Source organism: Mustela putorius, unplaced genomic scaffold (assembly GCF_011764305.1).
Source record: "Mustela putorius furo isolate JIRA1106 unplaced genomic scaffold, ASM1176430v1.1 tig00537248_pilon_pilon_pilon, whole genome shotgun sequence".
In the NCBI taxonomy this organism is placed as follows: domain Eukaryota; kingdom Metazoa; phylum Chordata; class Mammalia; order Carnivora; family Mustelidae; genus Mustela; species Mustela putorius.
The window spans coordinates 13,918,277-13,939,742 of record NW_025422387.1 but is presented as its reverse complement, the minus strand read 5'-3'; the positions used below and the strand labels follow the sequence as shown (position 1 = coordinate 13,939,742).

Genomic DNA, 21,466 nt, shown 5'->3' with positions numbered 1-21,466 from the left:
CATTCCTTGCTTCAGCAGCGGCTCTCTAGTCTAATTAGCTTTTGGTCTCCTCCTCCCTATCTCTTACTCCGTATCTCTAATCCTTTCAGCTGCCACTTCCTTCTGAAACTATCTCATCCCAACATAACGCTTTAGAGTCCTTCCTTCATGGTTACTCACTGCTCTCAGTGGAGTCCACACTCCATAATGTGGTCTACTAGGCTTTGCAAGCCCCAGACCCAGCTCCTCCTCCATCTTCCCCACTTGAACCTTCTGCCCCAGCCATACTGTAGGGCAGTAAGGATCGTCCCTGGTCTGGTGTGCTCTCTTCTATGTGGGATCTGTCATACTCCTCTTTTTCTCTATGATTAACTCCTACTGGTCTTTCAGGGCTCAACCTCAACATCTCCTCCTGGAAGCGTTCCTTATAGTCTCTTAAGATTGTATTAGGTGTTCTCTTAGAGATTTACCCTTATCATAAATGTGCCCTCTATAGCTGTTTGAATAGCAGCTTGAATACACACTTTGAGAACAAAATTGTATTACTACATGCCATGGGTCTCTTATATGGCCTAAAATTTAGCCATAATGCTGAACAGATAAGCAAAAGCTCAAAAGCATGTTCCTGCCTAGAGTCTTAGTAGCGAATGGAACCCATGAGCCCCTAAAGCATTAAGCCATAATTCTGGCCTTATTTGTGTTCTGACCTGCAAAGGTTAGTACCTGGGTTCAAAGGAAAACAAACAAACAAAAATCCACCTTTAGGGTTCCATGGATGGCCATGAATGCCCCCTAGCAAGTTAGCTGTGTTCCTTCCAATTCTACACTTGACCCTCTCTCCACATCGGGGCACATTTTCATGTCTATGAACGCCTCTGGTGATTGCATGCTGTGAGAGCACAACATAAGCTGCATCGTTACTGTTCATAAGCAATCTTCCACCTTGAGTCCTAGTAGGCTACTTGGTTGACTACTTCTCACACTAGGAGATGACCAAATTATCTCCAACAAGCATTTTTTATGGGGGTGGGGAGGCTGATCTTTCCAGGCAACAATTATGTAGAAGTGGTAGGAGTCAGATAGTGGTATTAACACACCTAAACACACCCCCAAAATGGGGAGGCATCTGGGCTTCTGGATGCCTTTAGGATACGTAAGCTCCTAAAAGTCTTTGTACTTTGATTCAAGATCATATTTGGCCAGGACTCTTTCCTGCTTGATTTCTGAAGGCTAACAAAGAACAAATAGAAGCTTTACATCATCCAGAATACAACAGATGGTTCTGTTTTATTTTAGAAATAATTTATTGTGCTTTATTCCAATTATAAAAGTAGTACATGCTAACTACAGACAATTTGATAAATACAGAACAGCATAAATAAAAATATAGAAATCACTTCCAACAAGAGATATCTCCACAAACATTTGGAAAGGTATTTTGTTCTATGCTTCTCTGTTACAAGGAATGAATGTGTGTGTGTGTGTGTGTATTTTTTTTTTAAGGAACCTCCAATGTGTGTGTGTGTTCCCTTGAATAGAACTGGATAGTACTGCTTAAATTTTTTTTTTTTCAGAATATAAAAAAACTGCATACAGTTGCAGTAACTATTTTCAACTTTACAGAACTATATGAGTTCTAAAGTGAAAGTTCCCACGACTGCATTCTTTGGAGACAACTGGTGTCAACCAATTTAATAGATTCCTTGAGAACATATACTTATATGTGTATAATGTATTTATTTTTTTAAAAGATTTTATTTATTTATTTGACAGACAGAGATCACAAGTAGGCAGAGAGGCAGGCAGAGAGAGAGGAAGGGAAGCAGCCTCCCTGAGCAGAGGGCCCGATGTGGGGCTCAACCCCAGGACCCTGAGACCATGACCTGAGCATGAGAAGGCAGAGGCTTAACCCACTGAGCCACCCAGGTGCCCCTATAATGTACTTATTAAACAATATATCTTTTTAAGCAGACTCCACACCCATCGCAGAATCCAACATGGGCCCAAACACAACTGTGAGATCAAGACCTGAGCCAAGATTGAGTCAGCAGCTCAACCAACTGAAGCCATCCAGGTGGTCCTTAAATAACATTTTAAATTCATTTTAGGGATGCCTGGGTGGTTCAGTGGGTTAAAGCCTGATCTCAGGGTCAAACCCCACATCGAGCTCTGCATCGGGCTCTTTGCTCATCGGGGAGCTGCCTCCCCGCCTCTCTCTGCCTGCCTCTTGGCCTACTTGTGATCTTTTGTCTGTCGAATAAAGAAAGAAAAATCTGGGATGCCTGGGTGGCTCAGTTGGTTAAACAGCTGCCTTCAGCTCAGCTTATAATCGCAGCGTCCTAGAATCGAGTCTCACATCAGGCTCCTTGCTTGGCGGGGAGCCTGCTTCTCCCTCTGCCTCTGCCTGCCACTCTGTCTGCCTGTGCTCGCTCTTGCTCCTCTCTCTCTGACAAATAAATAAAATCTTAAAAAAAAAAAAAAGAAAGAAAGAAAATCTTTATTTATTTATTTTTTAAAGATTTTATTTATTTATTTGACAGAGCGAGATCACAAGTAGGCAGAGAGGCAGGCAGAGAGAGAGGAGGAAGCAGGCCCCCTGCTGAGCAGAGCCTGATGTGGGACTGGATCCCAGGACCCCAAGATCATGACCTGAGCCAAAGGCAGCAGCTTAACCCACTGAGCCACCCAGGTGCCCCTGAAAGAAAAATCTTTAAAAAATCATTTTAATTATAACTAAATTAGCATGACCTTAATATCCTCCAAAATATCATTTAATAATCGTAACATTCAAAATTATGTTGAACCACTCTTATCAGGGGTTCAATTTTTTTTTTATAATTGCACAGAATGCAATGAACATACATAATTTATTGTGAGGATTTCTTATTTCCTAATGATAAAATTCTACAATTGAAATTACTGGACCAAAAGCTATATGTATGTATATTATCAGGATCTGATGTATACCATCGCTCTACCTTCCAAAAAGGATATACACTCAGTAGTTATGCATGGGTGCCTAATTTTTGTTTTTATTTTAAAAGGCTCAGAGGCAGGGCCATCTGAGTGGCTCAGTCGGTTGAGTCTGAGACTTGATCTCAGCTTAGGTCTTGACCCCAGGGTCCTGAGTTCAAGCCCCACCTTGGATTCCACGCTGGGCTTGAGTCTACTCAAAAAAAAAAAAAGAAAAGAAAAGAAAAGAAAACAACGACAACCTCAGAGGTGGTGTAACTGCAAATCAACTACTGTACCTTCAGATTAAATGTGTGGTTTTATTCTCTTGCTATTGCTAGTATTAATGGAGTTCTTGTTTTTTTTTTAAACACTCAACGTGGGGCCCAAACTCACAACCGGGAGATCTAAGAGTCACCCACGACTGAGCCAGCCAGGTGACCCTAGAGTATGTTTTTAAAGAGTTTCAGGAGTGCCTGGGTGGCTCAGTGGGTTAAAGCCTCTGCCTTAGGCTCAGGTCATGATCTCAGGGTCCTGGGATTGATCCCCACATTGGACTCTCTGCTCAGTGGGGAGCCTGCTTCCCCCTTTCTCTCTGCCTGCCTCTCTGACTACTTGTGATTTCTCTCTGTCAAATAAATAAATAAAATCTTTAAAAATAAATAAGTAAATATTTTTTTAAAAATAAATAAAATTTTAGAAAAAAAAAAAGCTTCCATACCTGCCCCCCAACATTTATTATAAAGATTTCCAGATATTAAAAAAGGTTGAAAGAATGGCACAGTGAGGGGCGCCTGGGTGGCTCAGTGGGTTAAAGCCTCCGCCTTCGGCTGGGGTCATGGTCTCAGGGTCCTGGGATCGAGCTCCACATCGGGCTCTCTGCTCAGCAGGGAGTCTGCTTCCCTTTCTCTCTTTCTCTGTCTGCCTCTCTGCCTACTTGTGATTTCTCGCTGTCAAATAAATAAATAAAATCTTAAAAGAAAAGAAAAGAATGGTACACTGAACACACTGAACACACTGAACGCACCCGCCGTCTAGATTCTACAGTTATCATTCGGCTGCATTTGCTTTTGCGCACCTGCCCATGCATCAGTTCAGAGATTTCATTTTTAATACACAAGTTCTTTTTAGATGTCTATTTTTGTAACGTCCCCAAGTTCAGTGCCCTGAACAGTGGGTGGTAAATGTGAAAAAGTGCCAAAATGGCAATCTACCCGAGCTCCTGAGAGTCTCGCCCCACAGGCTGGGAGCTCGGCTTCGGGTTCGAATCCCGGCTCTACCAGGAGACCTCAGTTTTCTCACCTGTCAACATCGGAATCCCACCATCTTCGGGGAGGATTAAAAGCACAAATAGTGGGAGTTACTCTGTAGCGACAGCTGAGATAGCTGAGACTCTTTCACACCCTGCTAGCCTCCCCGAATGTCAAGGCCAAGTTCTGGAGTCCATCTCCAGCCCCTCACACTCATCTTTAGTCCATTTGAGGCCCTCAGTTCCAAGCGATTGTAAAATGGGGGCAGGCTCGCCCAGCGGGCTACTGACCTGAGTTTGAAGGCCGCGAAGGCCCCACCCAGGCCACCGTCCGGGACTCCTTCAGGCCGCAGCAGGGTCAGCCTGCGGCCCGGGCCTGGCTCCCTCCCTCTGGCGCCCCGCACACAGAGTGACTGCCCGCGCGCGGGCCCCACACGGGCCGCTACCCGCGTCACCTCAAGGAGTGCTCTCACAAAAGCCTGTGAGGTAGCGCTACAGAGGCAGAAAACTGAGGCCCAGGCACTTGCCCCTGTCCCGGCCACTTGTCCATGAATCCGGCGAGGGAGTTGCCTTCAGAGAATTCGGAAAATCGAACCCAATTCGCCAGACTGCAAGATCTCCCTCACTTTGCTCCCGGGCCCGCCAGCACCTACAGGGGGCGCCGGCCTGCGCGCAAGCGCAGTTATCGCAGCCGCGTCCCCTTTAAGACGATTTCTTTTGCTTCCTCCGACCCCTCCGCTTCCGCTCCGCCGTTCCCACAATGCAGTGCGGCTGAGCGCCTCCGAGCCCGCGGGGACGCTGCGGGGGAACCCCGGCTGAGGCGGCGGCGGCGGCGGCGGCGACGTGGGCTGCGGCGGGCCCGCGGCGTCGGGCGGTGCGGATGTCGGGCTGGGCGGACGAGCGCGGCGGCGAGGGAGACGGGCGCATCTACGTGGGGAACCTTCCGACCGACGTGCGCGAGAAGGACCTGGAGGACCTGTTCTACAAGTACGGCCGCATCCGCGAGATCGAGCTCAAGAACCGGCACGGCCTCGTGCCCTTCGCCTTCGTGCGCTTCGAGGACCCCCGGTGAGGCCCCGCTCCACCCGCCCGCCTGAGGCCTCGGGCCCCTGCCTTCTTTCCTCCCCCTCCCCTCCGGGACCTCCCCTCCCCCTTCCGCGCAGACCCCTCACGGCGCCCCCGGGTGGAGGATGAGGCCTCCTCTCACAGCAGGCTCCGGCCGTCCTTTGCTTCGTCGTCACTTCCTCTAGGATTATTATTTTTTTTTTTTAACTTTACTTAAAAACACAAAAGCTGGGCGTTTGGAGGGCCCCGGCCCGCCCAGACCGGCGTCGGGGATGGTACACACGACCAATCTCTCCCTCACCGCTGGAGAGGCACCCTTCAGGGGGAGCGGCCCGGAACTAGCCGGGAGAGGACTTCGTGAACAGAAGTGGCCACTCGCCCTCCCTGTCCACCCCTCCCCCCAGCCAGAACTCGCCGTTACGGGGGAACAGACTGCGGGGATGTGGTCGTCTTTGGAGGTCGTAAAGGGGTGTCTGTGATAGAATAGATCTCCATCCTCGCGCGCCCCGGCGGGCCATGGTCTAGTCCTTACAAAAGCTCCAGGGATTTGGGAAAAACTAAAATAGAGAGGAGGACTCTGATTTCACTCCACTTCTCTGATGAGGGAGGCACTGCTGGATGCTTAGGACCCCAAGCATTGGGAAGTTCTTGATCCCTAAACCGACTCAAAGGGGTCTTTGTGATTTTGCAAACTTTGTCGGCCTCCTGGCCAAAAAAGACCGGGGAACTTTCAAAACTGATGGTTCTTAGGAGCCACCGCATGGACTGGTCACTGCACTTGGGGTAAATAAGAGCCCGCTCAAGAGCCCGCTCAGCTTCCCAGCAGTGACCCAGGCAGTGCTTTCATCTAGTCTGCACCTGGCAGGCTTCACTACAAGGACTGTCCATAGGGTGTCTTGCATCCCTGGTGTGGTGGTATAGGGCAAGGAGGCTATCTGAGGACAGGGAGGTAGGAAGCACCCTGAGGTTTTGATGACTGACAGAGCTCATTCTTAAGCGCTTTGCCATTTGCCTCAGAAAACGGAAGTAGGTATTTTTACGCCTAAACTGGAGAAGGTTGCTCCTCTGTAACACTTTGTGTGTTTTTTGAACAGTTACCACGTATCAAATACCACTTCAGCATTTTCAATAACCTATAAAAGAGGTAGTGTTAGGCACATTTTACAATGTTAAAAAACACGGAGGATTTAGAGTTGCTGATAAAAGAGAATGCTAGTAAGTGATCAGGGTAGCATTTGAACCCCCTATGCTGTTACGCTGTTCTTTAAAACACAGACTTACTGTATGATATGCTACATTGTCATCTCTTTTCTCCTTCCTTCCATAATAGAAAAGCTGTCTTTTGATATCACTAGATGCCAAGTTTCTAGCAAAGTACTGCACACATAGTATCTTATTTAATTCTTACAATAACCCTGTGAGATAGGCATATTACATTTAAGAGACGTGAAAACTTGATATAGGCATTTATCCAAAGAGAGATACTAGCAAGTAGCAGAAGAATGATTTGAACGTGTCAGTCGGTATTCAGAATCTGCTCTTCAACCTTAGCAGTTCTGCCTCTCCTTCACTTTGTTGTAAATACAGCACTAGTCATGGTCATCATTGCTTTTAACCTTGTGACTAGAATCTTGAGCAATTACGTGCCTGTGACAACTGAATGATAACTTCTTCATTAGTGTATCTTTGGTTTTGCTTGTCCATCCAAACTCTGAGGCCATTCTTTCTCTAGTCCAATACTGGAGAACCAACTTGGTTCCCCTAGAGACCTAGGGAAGACTGAAAGTAACTTCATTGAATATTTACCTCTTTTGGCAAAGCTGTACCCAGCATTGGTCTTTACAACTTAATTTTCCAAACCACACTGAAAAGGTACACATGAGAGTTATATATTTCTTACAAAACACAAAGCATCTGTCATTTGAGCCTCCTTTCTTTTTAAATGAATTTTTCTTTCTATAGACTTGATTTTACTAGGCCTTGTTGAAGAATAAAGGACTAGTGTGTGGTGGGCATTCTGAGAAACTGCTCACAGGGTTAGAGAAATCTACTGAAATCATCTGTCAAGCTGATCCGAATTAGTCTTCTTATAATTCATCTGTTTGTCCCATTATTTTTTTTTTTTTAAAGATTTTATTTATTTATATGACAGAGAGAGATCACAAGTAGGCAGAGAGGCAGGCAGAGAGAGAGAGAGGCGGAAGCAGGCTCCCTGCCAAGCAGAGAGCCCGATGCGGGACTCGATCCCAGGACCCTGAGATCATGACCTGAGCCGAAGGCAGCGGCTTAACCCACTGAGCCACCCAGGTGCCCCTGTTTGTCCCATTATTATCATTCCATACTTAGAAAACCCCGTGACAGTTGTAAAGTTTAATTTTAATATTATGAAAGGTCTTCACACGAATGCAGTATCACATCAAGATCGTTTGGTTTTTCTGGTTCATTTCCCTTTTATACTTGTTACTCAAACCCTTCACTGGGAAGTAAGTCAGCCTCCTGAGCAGCACTAACTCCTAACTTTTCTTTGCAGAGATGCTGAAGATGCAATTTATGGAAGGAATGGTTATGATTATGGCCAGTGTCGGCTTCGTGTGGAGTTCCCTAGGACTTACGGCAGTCGGGGTGGGTGGCCCCGTGGTGGGAGGAATGGACCTCCTACAAGAAGATCTGATTTCCGAGTTCTTGTTTCAGGTATGTTCCTTTAAAACTGAATGAGATGATGCATGTAAAATTCTTAGCACACAGTCTGGCCTCCAAGAAATGTTAGCTTTTACTCTTCAGTGCATGGGACACATGGGGCTTTCTTTTCAATAGCCTTTGCACAGTCTGAAGCCCTGCCTCTTGCCGCTGAGGCAGGTACCTTGCAAATGAAACTGCATTGGTAGTGTAGTCTTGGTAGAACATCAGCTTGCTTCTTATAAAGAAGTTTTCTGGTGTTGAAAGGGAAGATAGTAGCAAAACCCTGTGAGCTAGAATTCTGTAGAGATGCTTTCTTTTGTAATGTACTGGGTATCAGACTTGCTGGACATTCCAGGAACTAGATTTGAACTACTGCCCAGCTTTGGATGCTGAAAAAGGCCAGATTTTGGTGGTGGCTCTGGAATTATATAAAAAAGAAAACAAAAGAACTTGGAGTTTTAGGGGTCGTATTGCAGAACGTAGAATGAAATGTCTAGTGTTGACAAGTGATGAAATGCCAAGTTCAGGGGCATATTCTTTTCAAAATACTAAAGCCCTGGTAAAGACTTGGGCCTTCTGCACACTGCAGGGGCATTTTAGGACCATGGTGGAGTGAATGTATTGAGAAACCTGGCACTTTTCTTATATGTAAATGTCACACAGTTACAGCAGACTTAAGAGCAATCCTCTCAGTATCTGCCTATCTTGTGTCCCTTTGTAATTTTTTAACCCCAGAACTATTCCCTCCTTCAGGATGTCATACATATTTTTTTTTCTCTCCATGCTGCTCTGAAATCCTGCTTAGAAAACTATTAGGAAATGGCTGCAGTCCTGAGCTGTGAGCGGTAAACACAGCCTTTGAGAGCAGGAGCACATTTCCCTTTCATGATATCAGGTAGGGTTGTATAATTCCCGACTAGTTATAGCGTCTGAGTCTTACCTTTCCCCCCCTGTATAGAAGAATGTTGGTGATCTTTTGAAAGGTACCTTGTTTAGTTTGTTAGTCATTCACACCTTCAGGAAAACAAACTTGAGATTTTTGTTGTGTTGTCACCTTCAGCTATGCCTTGGTTATTATTTCATTGGATACTTTCAAAATTCCCATGTCCTGAGAACCAAGTCAAGCAAGAGATAATTGGTACTGATAAGTTTCATAATGGAGAAAATGAGAACTCAAAGTCTTGGGAATTTTTCTTAAATATGAAGGATAAAGAAAGAAAGGCTGTGAATTCTCAGAGATACTAAACTGTATGGGGTGTTCTTACTCTGTTGGAAGGGCTTGGTCTCTGGAAGATTAGCCTAGAACCAACTTTTAATGGTGATTTACCACACATACTTTAGTACTTACTGCTGGTTTTATGCCCTTTATGACTTGTCATTGAATTTGAATTTGAAAGTAGCGATGGACAAAAAAGGGACCCTAGGTACTGCTGGCTCTTAACAGGTCAGTTAATGTGGCTGAAGGATATGGCCTTTTCTCTTCTGTTGTCCACGCATAGGACTTCCACCATCAGGTAGCTGGCAGGACCTGAAGGATCATATGCGAGAAGCTGGGGACGTCTGTTATGCAGATGTGCAGAAGGATGGAATGGGGATGGTTGAGTATCTCAGAAAAGAAGATATGGAATACGCCCTGCGTAAACTGGATGACACCAAATTCCGCTCTCATGAGGTGGGTTTTCAACTTTTTTTTTTGTTGGTTCCCAACTTCTTTGAGCTTGCTCCTAAGCCACTCCACCTGAAGCTGACTTAGCAGAAGTAGCAGCAGGCCATGCACTTGCCATTTGATAACCTCATAGTACCATTAAAGATCTAAAGTGGTTAAAGCCAGGGAATTAATTCATCATGCCCAAACCCTTTGGGGTCATAACAAAGAAGTTTGCAGTCATAGTATTTTTAACCTGGAGAGAATACTGGTGCAGTCTGTCATCATGTGGTGAACTATTCTGTCATACCATCCCTTTCACAACTGGCTTAATCTGCAGTGTACCTCTGTGAATCTAATTAATTATTATGGTTGTCCCTCTGGGTCTAGTCTGTGCTCTGCAAGCCAACTTCATCATCTCAGCTCTTCTAAGGTTCTCACCTTATTTTTCCCTTCTGAAGAGTAATGCATGCAGATTGTCACCTTGGCATTTTCTTGTAATAACCTTAGTTCTCAGGACTTAGTTCTTGGTCTTACAGGAAGGCTGCTGCTGCTTTGGATCTCTCAGTTTGATTCATATGTTGACTATCCCTTTGATATCGCTGAGATAAAACAGCAAACCTAAGTGGACATTGCTTTTTCTGGTTATCTTGTCTTAACTGTGGAGTTAAGTTATCTTGTCTTAACTGTGGGTCCATTTCTTTTTCTAAGGATTCATATAGTTCCCCGATTTTATGACTTGGAAAATGCATGGCTTAACAGTGCTTTTGCTCAGACTGAATTTGGAGCAGAAACAAAACAGGACCTGGGGGCACCTGGGTGGCTCAGTTAGTTAAGTGACTGCCTGTGGCTCAGGGAGTCCCACGTAGGGCTCCTTGCACAGCAGGGAGTCTGCTTCCTCTGACCACCCCCACCCCCCATGCACACTCATTCTCTCTCTCTCTCTCTCTCGAATAAATAAATAAATAAATAAATAAAATCTTATTTAAAAAAAAAAACAGTATCTGGTCCTCAGTTATACTGCAAAACAGGGCCTCAGTAATGATAAATCCAATTACTGACTTTACCTAGGGAATTCTGCATCCAGCTTCTTCCATCTTAGCATTTTTAGATTCTCTGAGAGTGTTGGCTGAGGGGAAAGGGCATACGCTAGCCTGGACATGACTCCTCTGCCACTTAATAATTTCTCTTGGTTTTTGCTTTTGTTTAAGATTTTACTTACTTATTTGACAGAGAGAGATCACAAGTAGGCAGATAGGCAGGCAGAGAGAGGGGGAAGCAGGCTCCCTGCTGAGCAGAGAATCCCGGTGCAGAGCTCAATCCCAGGACCCTGAGACCAAGACCCGAGCTGAAGGCAGAGGCTTAACCCACTGAGCCACTCAGGCACCCCTCACTTAGTAATTTCTTAGCTGAGCTATGCTCGGAACCCTGGTTTCAGGAACAATAATAGCACTTTCTCATAAGAGTTGCCAGGAAGCTAACTTATGAGGATAACTGCATCTAACCCAGGTCCTGGCACGTGAGAGGTGTTGAATACAGGTTAACTTCTGCCATAGGCATCTATCCAAAGATGCATATATGAGGTGGCAGGGGACTGAATTGTATGACCTCTGAGATCCTTTCTAGTTCTTAGATTTAGGGGTCAGTGGCAGTAATTCAGTTGTATTAACAGTAGTAGCTAGTATTTGAGCATTTACCACATGTGAAGCTGCTGTTTATTATTTGTGTCACCCTGGAACAGATAAGAACATTGTTTTCCTCATTCTTGAAATGAGCTGTTAAGCATACCTACCTCATAGCATTATTGTGAGGGCTTAATGAGATAACATCATGCCAGACAAACAGTAAGTGTTCAATACTTAACTATTGTTAGGCAGCCATGTTAGGTATTAGTGTGCTGTATTCTTCTGGGTCTTATTTTTTCCTGTATTCTTTTTGTTTAAATTTCAGGGTGAAACTTCCTACATCCGAGTTTATCCAGAGAGAAGCACCAGCTATGGCTACTCACGGTCTCGGTCTGGCTCAAGGGGCCGTGACTCTCCATACCAAAGCAGGGGTTCCCCACACTACTTCTCTCCTTTCAGGCCCTACTGAGACAGGTGATGGGAAATTTTTCTTTATTTTTTAGGTGAACTGAGCTGCTTTGTGCTCAGAATCTACATTCCAGATTGATGATTTAGTGTCTTAGGAAATTTTTTTAATTTTTTTTTTAAGGAAATAAAATACATAATTTCTACCAGGGCCATATTGGCAGTGAAGCATTTTAAACTGCAGAAATTGTGGTTTTGGTTCAGAAATAAGTTGTATATTTTTCACCCCTGATTATGGGAAAAAATCAGTGCTGTGTCTTTGTGGGTTGCTCTACTATGGAGATCAGCAGTTACTGTGACTGAGTCGGCCCATTCTGTTTAGAAATATATTTTAAACGTTTAGTAATTGACATGTGTGGTTGTCCTTGATTAAGTTAATAGATTTCACCAAACAGGCTCACTGATTAAAAAGAAAGTCATTGAGTTGTAGCAGCAGCTTGTACCCAACTGGTAAGGAGAAGTGGGTAACTTTATTTGGGGACAAAGGTAGTTGCTATGTTGGTGGTTTGAGAATTTCAATTCCAAGAGTTTCTTCAGGATTACCTTACAATTCAAGGCCAAACTTATAAAAGAAGCTGAGTGTTTAAGATAGGGCAAAGGAATGAAAAGAATAAAACAGACTTTTTAAACTTGGCAGCAGCATAAAGATGACTGAAGATTCTTAAACAAAACCAACTGTGGCAGTTTGGAGGGGAAGGAAAAAAATCTTTAAATTTTGGTTCTGTCACTTTTGCCCCTAAATCTGTTTCATTTATTCTTGGTATCTGAGCTTTCTTAAAACACAAAACAAACCAAAAACCTCCACTATCTTGGATTCAGTAATCATGGTGGGGGTGGGTAAGTTACTTTGTTTCAGGCCTGGGGCTGTTTTTTAAAAAGCCACTTTATTGAAGTAAGATAGATATGTAAAAAGTTGTACTTAATGTATACAACTCACTGAATTAGGGGTTAAGTGTTTATCCATGAAAGCGTCACCACCATCGAGACTGTAAACATATCCATCACCTCCCAAAGTCTCTTCTCTACTTCTTTAAGATTTACTTGTGGTAAGAGCATTTCATATAAGATCTACCCTGTTGGCAAATTTTTAGTGTACAGTACAGCACTGTTAGCTATTTTTGTCATAGATTCTTTTCAGAAAAACTAGCTGTGGCTAGCATCCCTTTTGCATGTAATCACTTTGTGGGATAGTGTATGACTGCAAGTTAAGCGTTCACAAGCTGTAGAGTCTACTTTGAGTACTCTTCAGACCTTAGGAGAAAGCCTTCTGCTGGGAATGAAGTGGGTACCCAGGAACAAAATGGAGTTTGGTAAAGATACGAGGTTTCTTGGGCTGATAGAAACAGCAACTAAAAAGTACAACACAGGTTATCACAGAGTGACCAGATGCATGGTCTAATAGTTACATCAATAGAAAAATTTACTCAAGTGCCCTTTGGTAGACAGTCTTTCTGGAGGAGATAAAGGAGGATAACATCTTTATATACTGAACAGCCTGTGAATAAATACTTGATCCATTTCCTCAGAAACTAACAATATCTCTTACTTCCAGTAGCAGCAGGAATTCATTGCCTTGTTTTGGGTAGGTTATTTCCCAATTCTGTCTTCAGAGAGTTAGTTATTAAAAAATACTTAACCATCAGTTTTTTTTCAGGTGACTGAAGTGGGGCCATTAGTGTTCATAACAAAATACTGTCTTTGGGCTTCCACGTGTTCACAGGGTACCCCTTCCCAGAATTGCTACTCAGTTGTCTGAAAAAGGCTCTTGTTCATCCTGCTTTGGCAAAGAGATATTACCTGTTTGAAAACAGTAACAAGAAAGAATGTTAAAGCTGAATCTGCTTCCAAACTGGTTGTACTGAGCTAACTTATCACTTGGTTTGTCATGAAGAATAAGCAATGCAGATAAGTGTAGTTTCTGTTCTGTTTTTCTGAGTGTCTGAAAGAACAACAGTTGTAACTGAAGCCTAATAAGTGCATGCTTTGCAGTAAGGAGCAGAGACAGTTGCCAGTTATATGCATATGGGAGTGGAAGGAAAGACTAGTGATTGTGAATTCACTTTGTCTCAAGAAGTCTGACACAGAATTCTTTTTGGAGAAACAGCATATATGATGAATGGAGAGGTCTGCTAAAATAGTGACAACTATCAGATTCTGAGATTATAAAATCTTTTTTTCTCTTCAGTTAATTTGAGGTGGTTTAGTGAATCAAAGGTATGATTAAGAGCCGAGTCCACAATTTTCTAAGCTTGCTTTCTCATTCTTGCTTCAAGCAAAGCTTTCCTTTAATTGGCTGGTCTTGATCAAAGAGAGAACCCCTGAGCTGGGGGACTGATGTTTGTCTCTGAGGCTAGTTAGAATGGTTCTCTGAGATGATCTCCTGAACCTGTAACCCGCACTTGGAAAACCATCTACCTGAGCACTTAAGTTCGTCCCATTCCCAAACGTTCAGAAAGGTGCGGCAGTTCAGAAGACCCATCTGTCTGCTGAGCAGATTAAAAAGTCCAACCCAACCAAGATTCTGGATTTTAGTATTAGCCCAGAGTCATTTTTAAGTTTTCATTTAAAATAGTCACAGTAAATTTTAAAGATGCAAATTTCAACAACAAGGTTGCAAACTGATGGCTCACAGGATGCATATGGCTTGCAGGTATGTTTTATTTACATGGTATTTTATTTTTTTAAAAAATCTTGGAATTAGTTCCCATACTTAAAATTTGGGAACTAACATACACACATGAAAATGCCGTATGTCCAGGTTCTCAGGGAAAATGGGCTCCCGGTACTGTCTGGCACGGAATGAGAAGCAGTGAGTGCTAGTTGCGCCTTTATGCAGAGCTTGAGCTTCAGATTTGATACCATGTACATACACACCTCCCCGCCCCAGTTCCCATTTTGCTCATTCCTATTACAGACTGGCCCTTAGGGGTGAATGTGACCCCTACACTCTACTGCCACCTAACTTTTTTTCCCCACTGTTAATATATGTGGGGTTTTTCATTCCATTTTATTGGGATAGAATCGACACACAACATTATCTAAGTTCTACAACACAATGATTTTATATATAGATATAATACATATATATTATATATATATCAAGATGATTACCAGAACAAGAGTATTTAATACCTATCATCTCACATTAGTTTTGTGCTTGTGATAAGAACTTTTAAGATCTACTCTCTTAGCAACTTTCAAGTACAGAATACAGTATTATTAAGTATAATCATTCCACTGTATGTTGAAGTTTGTACCTTTTGACCACCTTCACCTAATTCCCACTCTATACTTCTTAAAGTACTTTCATGTAGCAAATTTGGACCTCACAGCTCCCTCTATATTCTTAGTTCACTGAGGGACAATCTGTTAACCCACTTTGGGGAACACATACCTGGGGGGGCCACAAAATACTCCTCCACAACTTGATGGGCATTTTGTAGTAATTCTTCGGCACAGTTACCTTCTACCACACTGTCAGATCTCAAGTACAGACATCTACAAAACCAGAAGCTCAAGGTTACCTTCTCAGAGAATAGGCTTCTATGGCATGGGTTGAAGAGGGTTGAGAATGGGAGGAAACAGCAGCATATTCTTAAGGTATGGTCACTACTCAAAGATGGAGGAGCGCATGGTTAGTAGTTGACCAAATAACTATCGGCAGTTTATAGATTCTCAACCACTCAGTGAGGTAAGTGGTAATCATTCCTCAGGACTGATACATTCAATAAATATTCCTGTATCATTACTATGGGTAAGCTGCATTTGGTGGATACTGGTAAGGCAATTACAAGGTTTTAAGTCTAATAGGTAAGCAAAGCTTGCCAAGGGAGTAGAAAGGGGGCACCTAAACCAGCCTGGATAAGGAACAGGTACTCAGAATAGGTGATGTCACTGCTAAAGGATGGGTAAGAAACTGCTGCATGGGAAGTGGACTTCCAGGCAGGTGAAGAAACTTGCTCAAGAGTGGCTATAAGTGACTTAGATATTAGGTCCCAAGTGACAGGACTGGAATGAGCACAGTTCTTGTACCCCAAAGATGAGCTGTTTTTCACTGCAGCCACCTTCGTGGACATGGAGGTGCCTGCCCTTGCACAGCTGAAGAATATTTCACTGTTCTCTGGGCCTACTGGCTTCATTAAAGTGTCCAGATGGCAAACCAGTGAAACCAAACAGGAGTTGAACATATCAATGGGGCTTCACTGCTGTTTCAAGGCTTAAAGGTGCAAAAAAAAAAAAAAAAAAAAAAAAAAAAAAAAAAGGCTGAGCCTGCTTTCAGATATTTGAGCTGAAAAATGAGCAGTATCCTCAGTCACTGATATAGAGTAGCCAAGCTCTTTCTGCTTTGAGCCAGACATAGACTGAGGGCTAAACCTAATGGGACAAAAGGGCAAGGATGAACATCGAGGCAATGGCTGTAGAGGGTGAAGTTGTCATGGTTAAGATTCTCTTAGGAAAGGACATTTTTCTGTTTCTTCTGTGGCACCCACCCTAGGGCCAGACACAATAAGCACTCATGATACGGACTGTAGAGAGCTGCAGTTTATTCCAGGATAGACTCTGTGGCCTTGGACAAGTATGGATCTTTCCAGACCTTAACTTTCTTGCCAAAAAAGCAAAGGTTGCATTTAATTTTTTTCCCCTAACCATATAGAGGCTTATGAAAACTTGGGAGAACAAAATAAAAATCCTTTGTAAAGGTGAACATTGGACCTTCTGGAGTTTGCATTTCTGCTGGGTGATAAAACAGAATGGCTAAGACCTTGGGCTCCTGAGTCACAGATAAATTCAAATCTTAGGACCATACACAGCACATGTACAAGCTACTTATCCTCTCCATGTACCTGTTCCCTTATTTGTGGAATGCTTCACAGAACTGCTGGGAAGATAAAATGTTAAAGATCTGATAATTGGGGCCTGTGTTCTCAATGCAGTAAGAGGTGGGTGTGCTGATCAGCCCCTCCTCCTCTCAGGGTGAGCGTACCTGGGCACACCTCAGTCCCCAGGCCTCATTCAGAGTATACCTCTGCCCTTAACCTGCTGGGATCACACATTACCTGCCTAGCCCCTAGCAGAGGCTGCTAACTGTTCCTGGGCACTTGGAGTTTGATGAAGTGAGACTCTACTACCACCAATAGGTGGTTAGAAGCTATTGCTTCTCCACAGTAGATGTAATAGCAATTGATTTATTCACTCATTGGACAGTCGGTTTCCTGTTTAATGTTTCCAGAAAAAATTCACTCCTTAAAATACCACACATTTTCATCTAATTACTGTTTATGATGGAGTTGTTTCCAGAAGAAATCAACACCTTCCTATTTTCATAATCATAGGCTGCTGAACTCAGGGTCTCTGAGGGTGGCACATCAATTGTTCATTTGGCAAGCTGCTTAACTTTTTCTTTCCCTTTTTTTTTTTTTTTTTTAAAAGATTTATCTATTTGTCGGAGAAAGAGCACAGGCAGGGGAAATGGCAGGCAGAAAGAGAGGGAGAAGCAGGGTCCCAGCTGCGCAGAGAGCCCAATGCAGGACTTGATCCCAGGACCGTGGGGTCATGACATGATCCAAAGGCAGACATTTAACCAACTGAGCCACAAAGATGTCCTGCTTAACTTTTCTTGATCTCATAACCATGCATAAAACTCCCAAACAGGGCCAGGTGCCTATCAATTACTGATTGACTAAATGTCTATCTCACTTCTCTTTCTCAGGGTTCTATAAGAGAACTGTAGCCCAAATACTATAGGACACCCATTTTGATAATAAATCAACTGTGGGCTAAAATTAATTATATACTATCCTGGGAAGCACTAAAAAAGAATTACTTGAATCTTACGTGTTCTGGTTCAGATGAAATCCTGGTTGAGAAAGGCTCACAGACAAAGCACTTTAACCAGTAACTGTGGGAAATGCTAATAAAAAGTAATTTAATGGAAAGCACTACAGCAGCACTGGAGAAGAAATGCCTTTATTGGCCAATGGACTGACCAGACAGGAGTGCTCTGCTGCTGGTGTCAGGCTGCCAGGAGTCATTTTTTTCTGGGCACAATTCTGTTTCCATCACCTACAATCCTTTTCCCTCCTTCCTAATTAATTTCTAGTTTGATTTAGACTGGAATGAGAGTTAATCAATTTGGCTAAGAATTTTTGGTTCAGATAAGATCCTGAGGGACATCTGAAGCACTGAAGTATTTGGCTGCAGTCAGAGATGTCATCATCTGAGTCAGTCTCTCGAGATGGGAGAAAATAAAAGTTCTAGGGGTTGACTTTTTATTTTTTAAAAAAGATTTTTATTTATTTATTTGACACACAGAGAGAGATCACCAGTAGGCAGAGAGGCAGGCAGAGAGAGGGGAAGTGGGCTCCCTGCTGAGCAGACAGCCCAATGTGGGACTCCATCCCAGGACCCTGAGATCATGACCTGAGCTGAAGACAGAGGCTTAACCCACTGAGCCACCCAGGCACCTAGGGGTTGACTTTTTAGATGGCATATCTAGAATAGTATTTGAGAGCTGAAGCTCTGAATTTCAAGTTCTGGATTCTCTTACTACACTGCGAAACCCTGGGGCATATTACATTAGCTTTCTGTGCCTCAGTTTCTTCATCTATAAAGGAGATACTAGGGTTTACCTTCCAGAGTTGTATGTGATAATTGAGACAATGCATATAAAATCTTAGCGCCTGGCACGTAAGGACACTAAATGCTTTTTAACTAAAACCAAAGGTTAGGTATTAATATGCCAAGAGATTTCTTATAGCCAGTCAGTGCTTTTACACCTAGTGTGGCCTAGAACAGTTGAACACTTGTCTTCATTGGGTTCCATTTCAAACATTAGGCAATATGTTCAAAAAAACAGGTCCTGGGATCGAGCCCCACATCAGGCTCCCTGCTCAGCGAGAAGCCTGCTTCTCCCTCTCCACTCCCCCTGCTTGTGTTCCCTCTCTTGCTGTCTCTGTCAAATAAATAAAAATAAAATCTTTAAAAACAAAAAAGTCCTATAAGTGCTACATCTCTAAAATGGAATAATTAACTCAAACTGGTTTCCAGGTTGATGGCAAGACTGCAGATCACTGAATATGAAGTCACTATTCCAGCTACCAGATACAAATCTCTCTTCATCTTTTTCACAAACTCTTCCTTGAGTAATAGTTGCATTTCTTTATAGTTTCCCTCTACATGGTCTGGGAAATTCTGTCTCCTCTTTGTGCTTCTATGCCCTCCTTTCCCAAAGATACTAATAAAGAACAGACAACGGGGACCTCGGTGGCACAGTTGGCTAATTTTCTGACTTTTGGTTTCAGCTCAGGTCGCAATCTGAGTGTCATGAGATACAGGCCCCCACTGGGCTCTATGCTCAGTGCGGAGTCTGCTTGAGACAGTTGCTCCCTCTTGCTCTGGACTGCTTCTGTCTCTCAAAATCTTTAAAGAACATTCAACAGGGGCGCCTGGGTGGCTCAGTGGGATAAAGCCTCTGCCTTTGGCTTCCTCCTTTCTCTCTGCCTGCCTCTCTGCCTACTTGTGATCTCTGTCTGTCAAATAAATAAATAAAATCTTAAAAAAACAAAACAAAACAAAACAAAAAAACATCAAGGGGGAGCCTGGGTGGCTCAGTTGGGTGTCTGCTCTTGGTTTCAGCTCAGATCATGATCTCAGGGTCCTGGGATGGAGCAGAGAATCAGGTTCCCTGCTCAGCGAGGAACCTACTGATTTCCCTCCCTCTCTGATCCTTCCCCCACACACCACACTGCACTCTAAAATAAATAAATCTTTTTTAAAAAATCCCATCAAGAAAAGGGTAGGACAGAGTTGTAGACTGCCTCTGTCTTTATGAGCTACATACCCATTCACCCAAGAAACTGCAGTCCCAACCAGCAAACAAGTCTGCTTTTCAGAAAAGAGCATTTTCTTTAAAAATGTATTAAGATATAGCAAAATTTGGTAGAAGTGTGGAGAGACTGCATCCTTTTAGTATAATATTCACAAAATGCTTTGTCAAAGACCTGTCCCTCCCTATTACACTATACTATATCACTTCTTGTGTTATTACTCTGCTCCTTTAGGCATTTGTGTTTTGGACCTCACTATAAGATGAAAAGTTAGAATTTTCCTCTGCATTTCCACTTTCTTTAAAACTATTATTACAGTTCCTTGCATGCTCTGAGAGAACAAAACAAAAGTTAATGGATATACCAGAATATGTCAAATAAAGGACACATTAAAGTACTGATAATCCCACACACAATGTTCTGAACTTTACCTTTTTCACTAAATATATCTTTTCATATCAGTATAGTTGCATTATTGCATTATTTTTTTAAAGATTTTATTTATTTGACAGAGATCACAAATAGGCAGAGAAGCAGGCAGAGAGAGGGAAAAGCAGGCTCCCCGCGGAGCAGAGAGCCCAAGGTGGGGCTCGATCCCAGGACCCTGGGATCATGACCTGAGCCGAAGGCAGAGGCTTTAACCCACTGAGCCACCCAGGCGCCCCCCGTTGCATTATTTTTAAACAACTGTCAATATTCCATTCCATGATGATGTATTTAGCCGGGAAGGCACTTAGGCTGTTTCTGTTGTTTGTTGCTCAGGGTTCAAAAAATGTTTTAAATTAAGTAAACTCTACCCCCAACTGGGGCTCAAACTCATGACCTGGAAATCAGAGCATGCTCTGCAGACAGAGCTGGCCAGGTGCCCCCTGTTGGGAACTTTTTGTTGTTTTTTGTTTTGTACTATAAACAGATCTGAAAGCCCTGAACACTGGTGCATACACATCTTGCTGCATTTTTACAGATGTTTCCACAGGAACCACTAGGTCAGAGGATATGTACAAGGCCATATTTTGGGACAGGAATCTAACAAGTAAGCAAGTCAAACAGGAGCTCACATTCTATTAACAAGAGACAGATCAACAAAAATAAGGTAATCAATAAATTGGAGAAAATCCAACAGGATCAGGGGTTCGGTGATTGTTAAGGGAGAGGATATTTGGAGAGGCCTTACGACCTGCCAAGGAAAGGGGAATAGCAAATGCAAAGATTCTAGACAAGAAACAAATTTGCCATGTTGGAGAAATAGTAAGAAAGCTAATGCAGATGCAATAAAAAGAGCAGTACGCCCGAGCTACCGCAGGCAAGGAGTCTGAGAAGTAGGGCCTCAAAGGCGATGATTAGCAGTTCGGTCATGGTTCCGAGCTACACTGGGAGGCCTCGAGGACTTTAAACGCCAGTGATAGGACCCATAATGAACAAAGGAAACCATAAAACTTACCACGGGGTGACCGTGGACAAGTTCTTCCATCTCGCTAAAGCTCTTTTCCCTTCTGTGAAAGGACACACTAATGATCGCCACCTCAAATGTCTGCGAAGGCGCCACAGGCAAGGCTTCAGGATGCGCAGCCGCGAGTGTTTACCTGTCCTCCAGTACTGATTCCATGGGCTCCACCCCGTCGGTGTCCACCGCGCGGAGCCGGTCGGCAAAGGCGATGGCTTTCTCCAACCGTGCCACGGCCTCTTGGCTGCCGAAGTCCACAAGCGCTAGACGCTCCAGGTGTTCGATCACCTCGGCCGTAACCCGGCCACTACCCTGGAGGGATGAGGCGGAGAACAGGGGTCACGGGTGGGGCCTGCTCCGCCACCCGCTTGACGCCCCCGGCCTTTACCTGAGGATCCGCCTTGGAGGTGAAGCCCCGGCGCCAGCCCAACCAGGACCGAAGGCCCAGCCTCGTCGCCAGGGGCCACATTTCTCTCTTCAGCCGCCGTAGTGCGTCTTCACGTAAAGCCGAGCGACGCACTCAAGAGTGACGACATC

At 43.7% G+C, this 21,466-nt stretch overlaps 3 protein-coding genes across 3 annotated transcripts in view; 1 reads left to right on the top strand and 2 right to left on the bottom strand.

Annotated features, from left to right (window-relative positions):
- DYNLL1 (dynein light chain LC8-type 1) overlaps nt 1–4,619 on the bottom strand; it is a 32,799-nt gene extending 28,180 nt beyond the window's left edge. The window contains exon 1 of the mRNA XM_004753366.3: nt 4,472–4,619. The gene's annotated coding sequence lies outside the window, so the exon portion shown is untranslated. The remainder of the gene's footprint in view (nt 1–4,471) is intronic.
- A 306-nt stretch (nt 4,620–4,925) lies between these two features.
- SRSF9 (serine and arginine rich splicing factor 9) lies at nt 4,926–12,009 on the top strand. The gene is made up of 4 exons (XM_004753368.3): nt 4,926–5,248; nt 7,776–7,936; nt 9,424–9,596; nt 11,520–12,009. The coding sequence occupies exons 1-4, from the start codon at nt 5,061–5,063 to the stop codon at nt 11,661–11,663; spliced, it is 666 nt and encodes a 221-aa protein (XP_004753425.1). The 5' UTR covers nt 4,926–5,060; the 3' UTR covers nt 11,664–12,009.
- Nucleotides 12,010–13,055: 1,046 nt separating this feature from the next.
- Nucleotides 13,056–21,415, bottom strand: GATC (glutamyl-tRNA amidotransferase subunit C). Its single transcript, XM_004753369.3, has 4 exons — nt 21,318–21,415; nt 21,069–21,241; nt 15,054–15,157; nt 13,056–13,456 (listed from the first exon to the last, which is right to left on the bottom strand). Exons 1-4 carry the CDS (start codon nt 21,396–21,398, stop codon nt 13,404–13,406), a joined length of 411 nt encoding a protein of 136 aa, XP_004753426.1. The 5' UTR covers nt 21,399–21,415; the 3' UTR covers nt 13,056–13,403.
- Nucleotides 21,416–21,466: the final 51 nt, after the last annotated feature.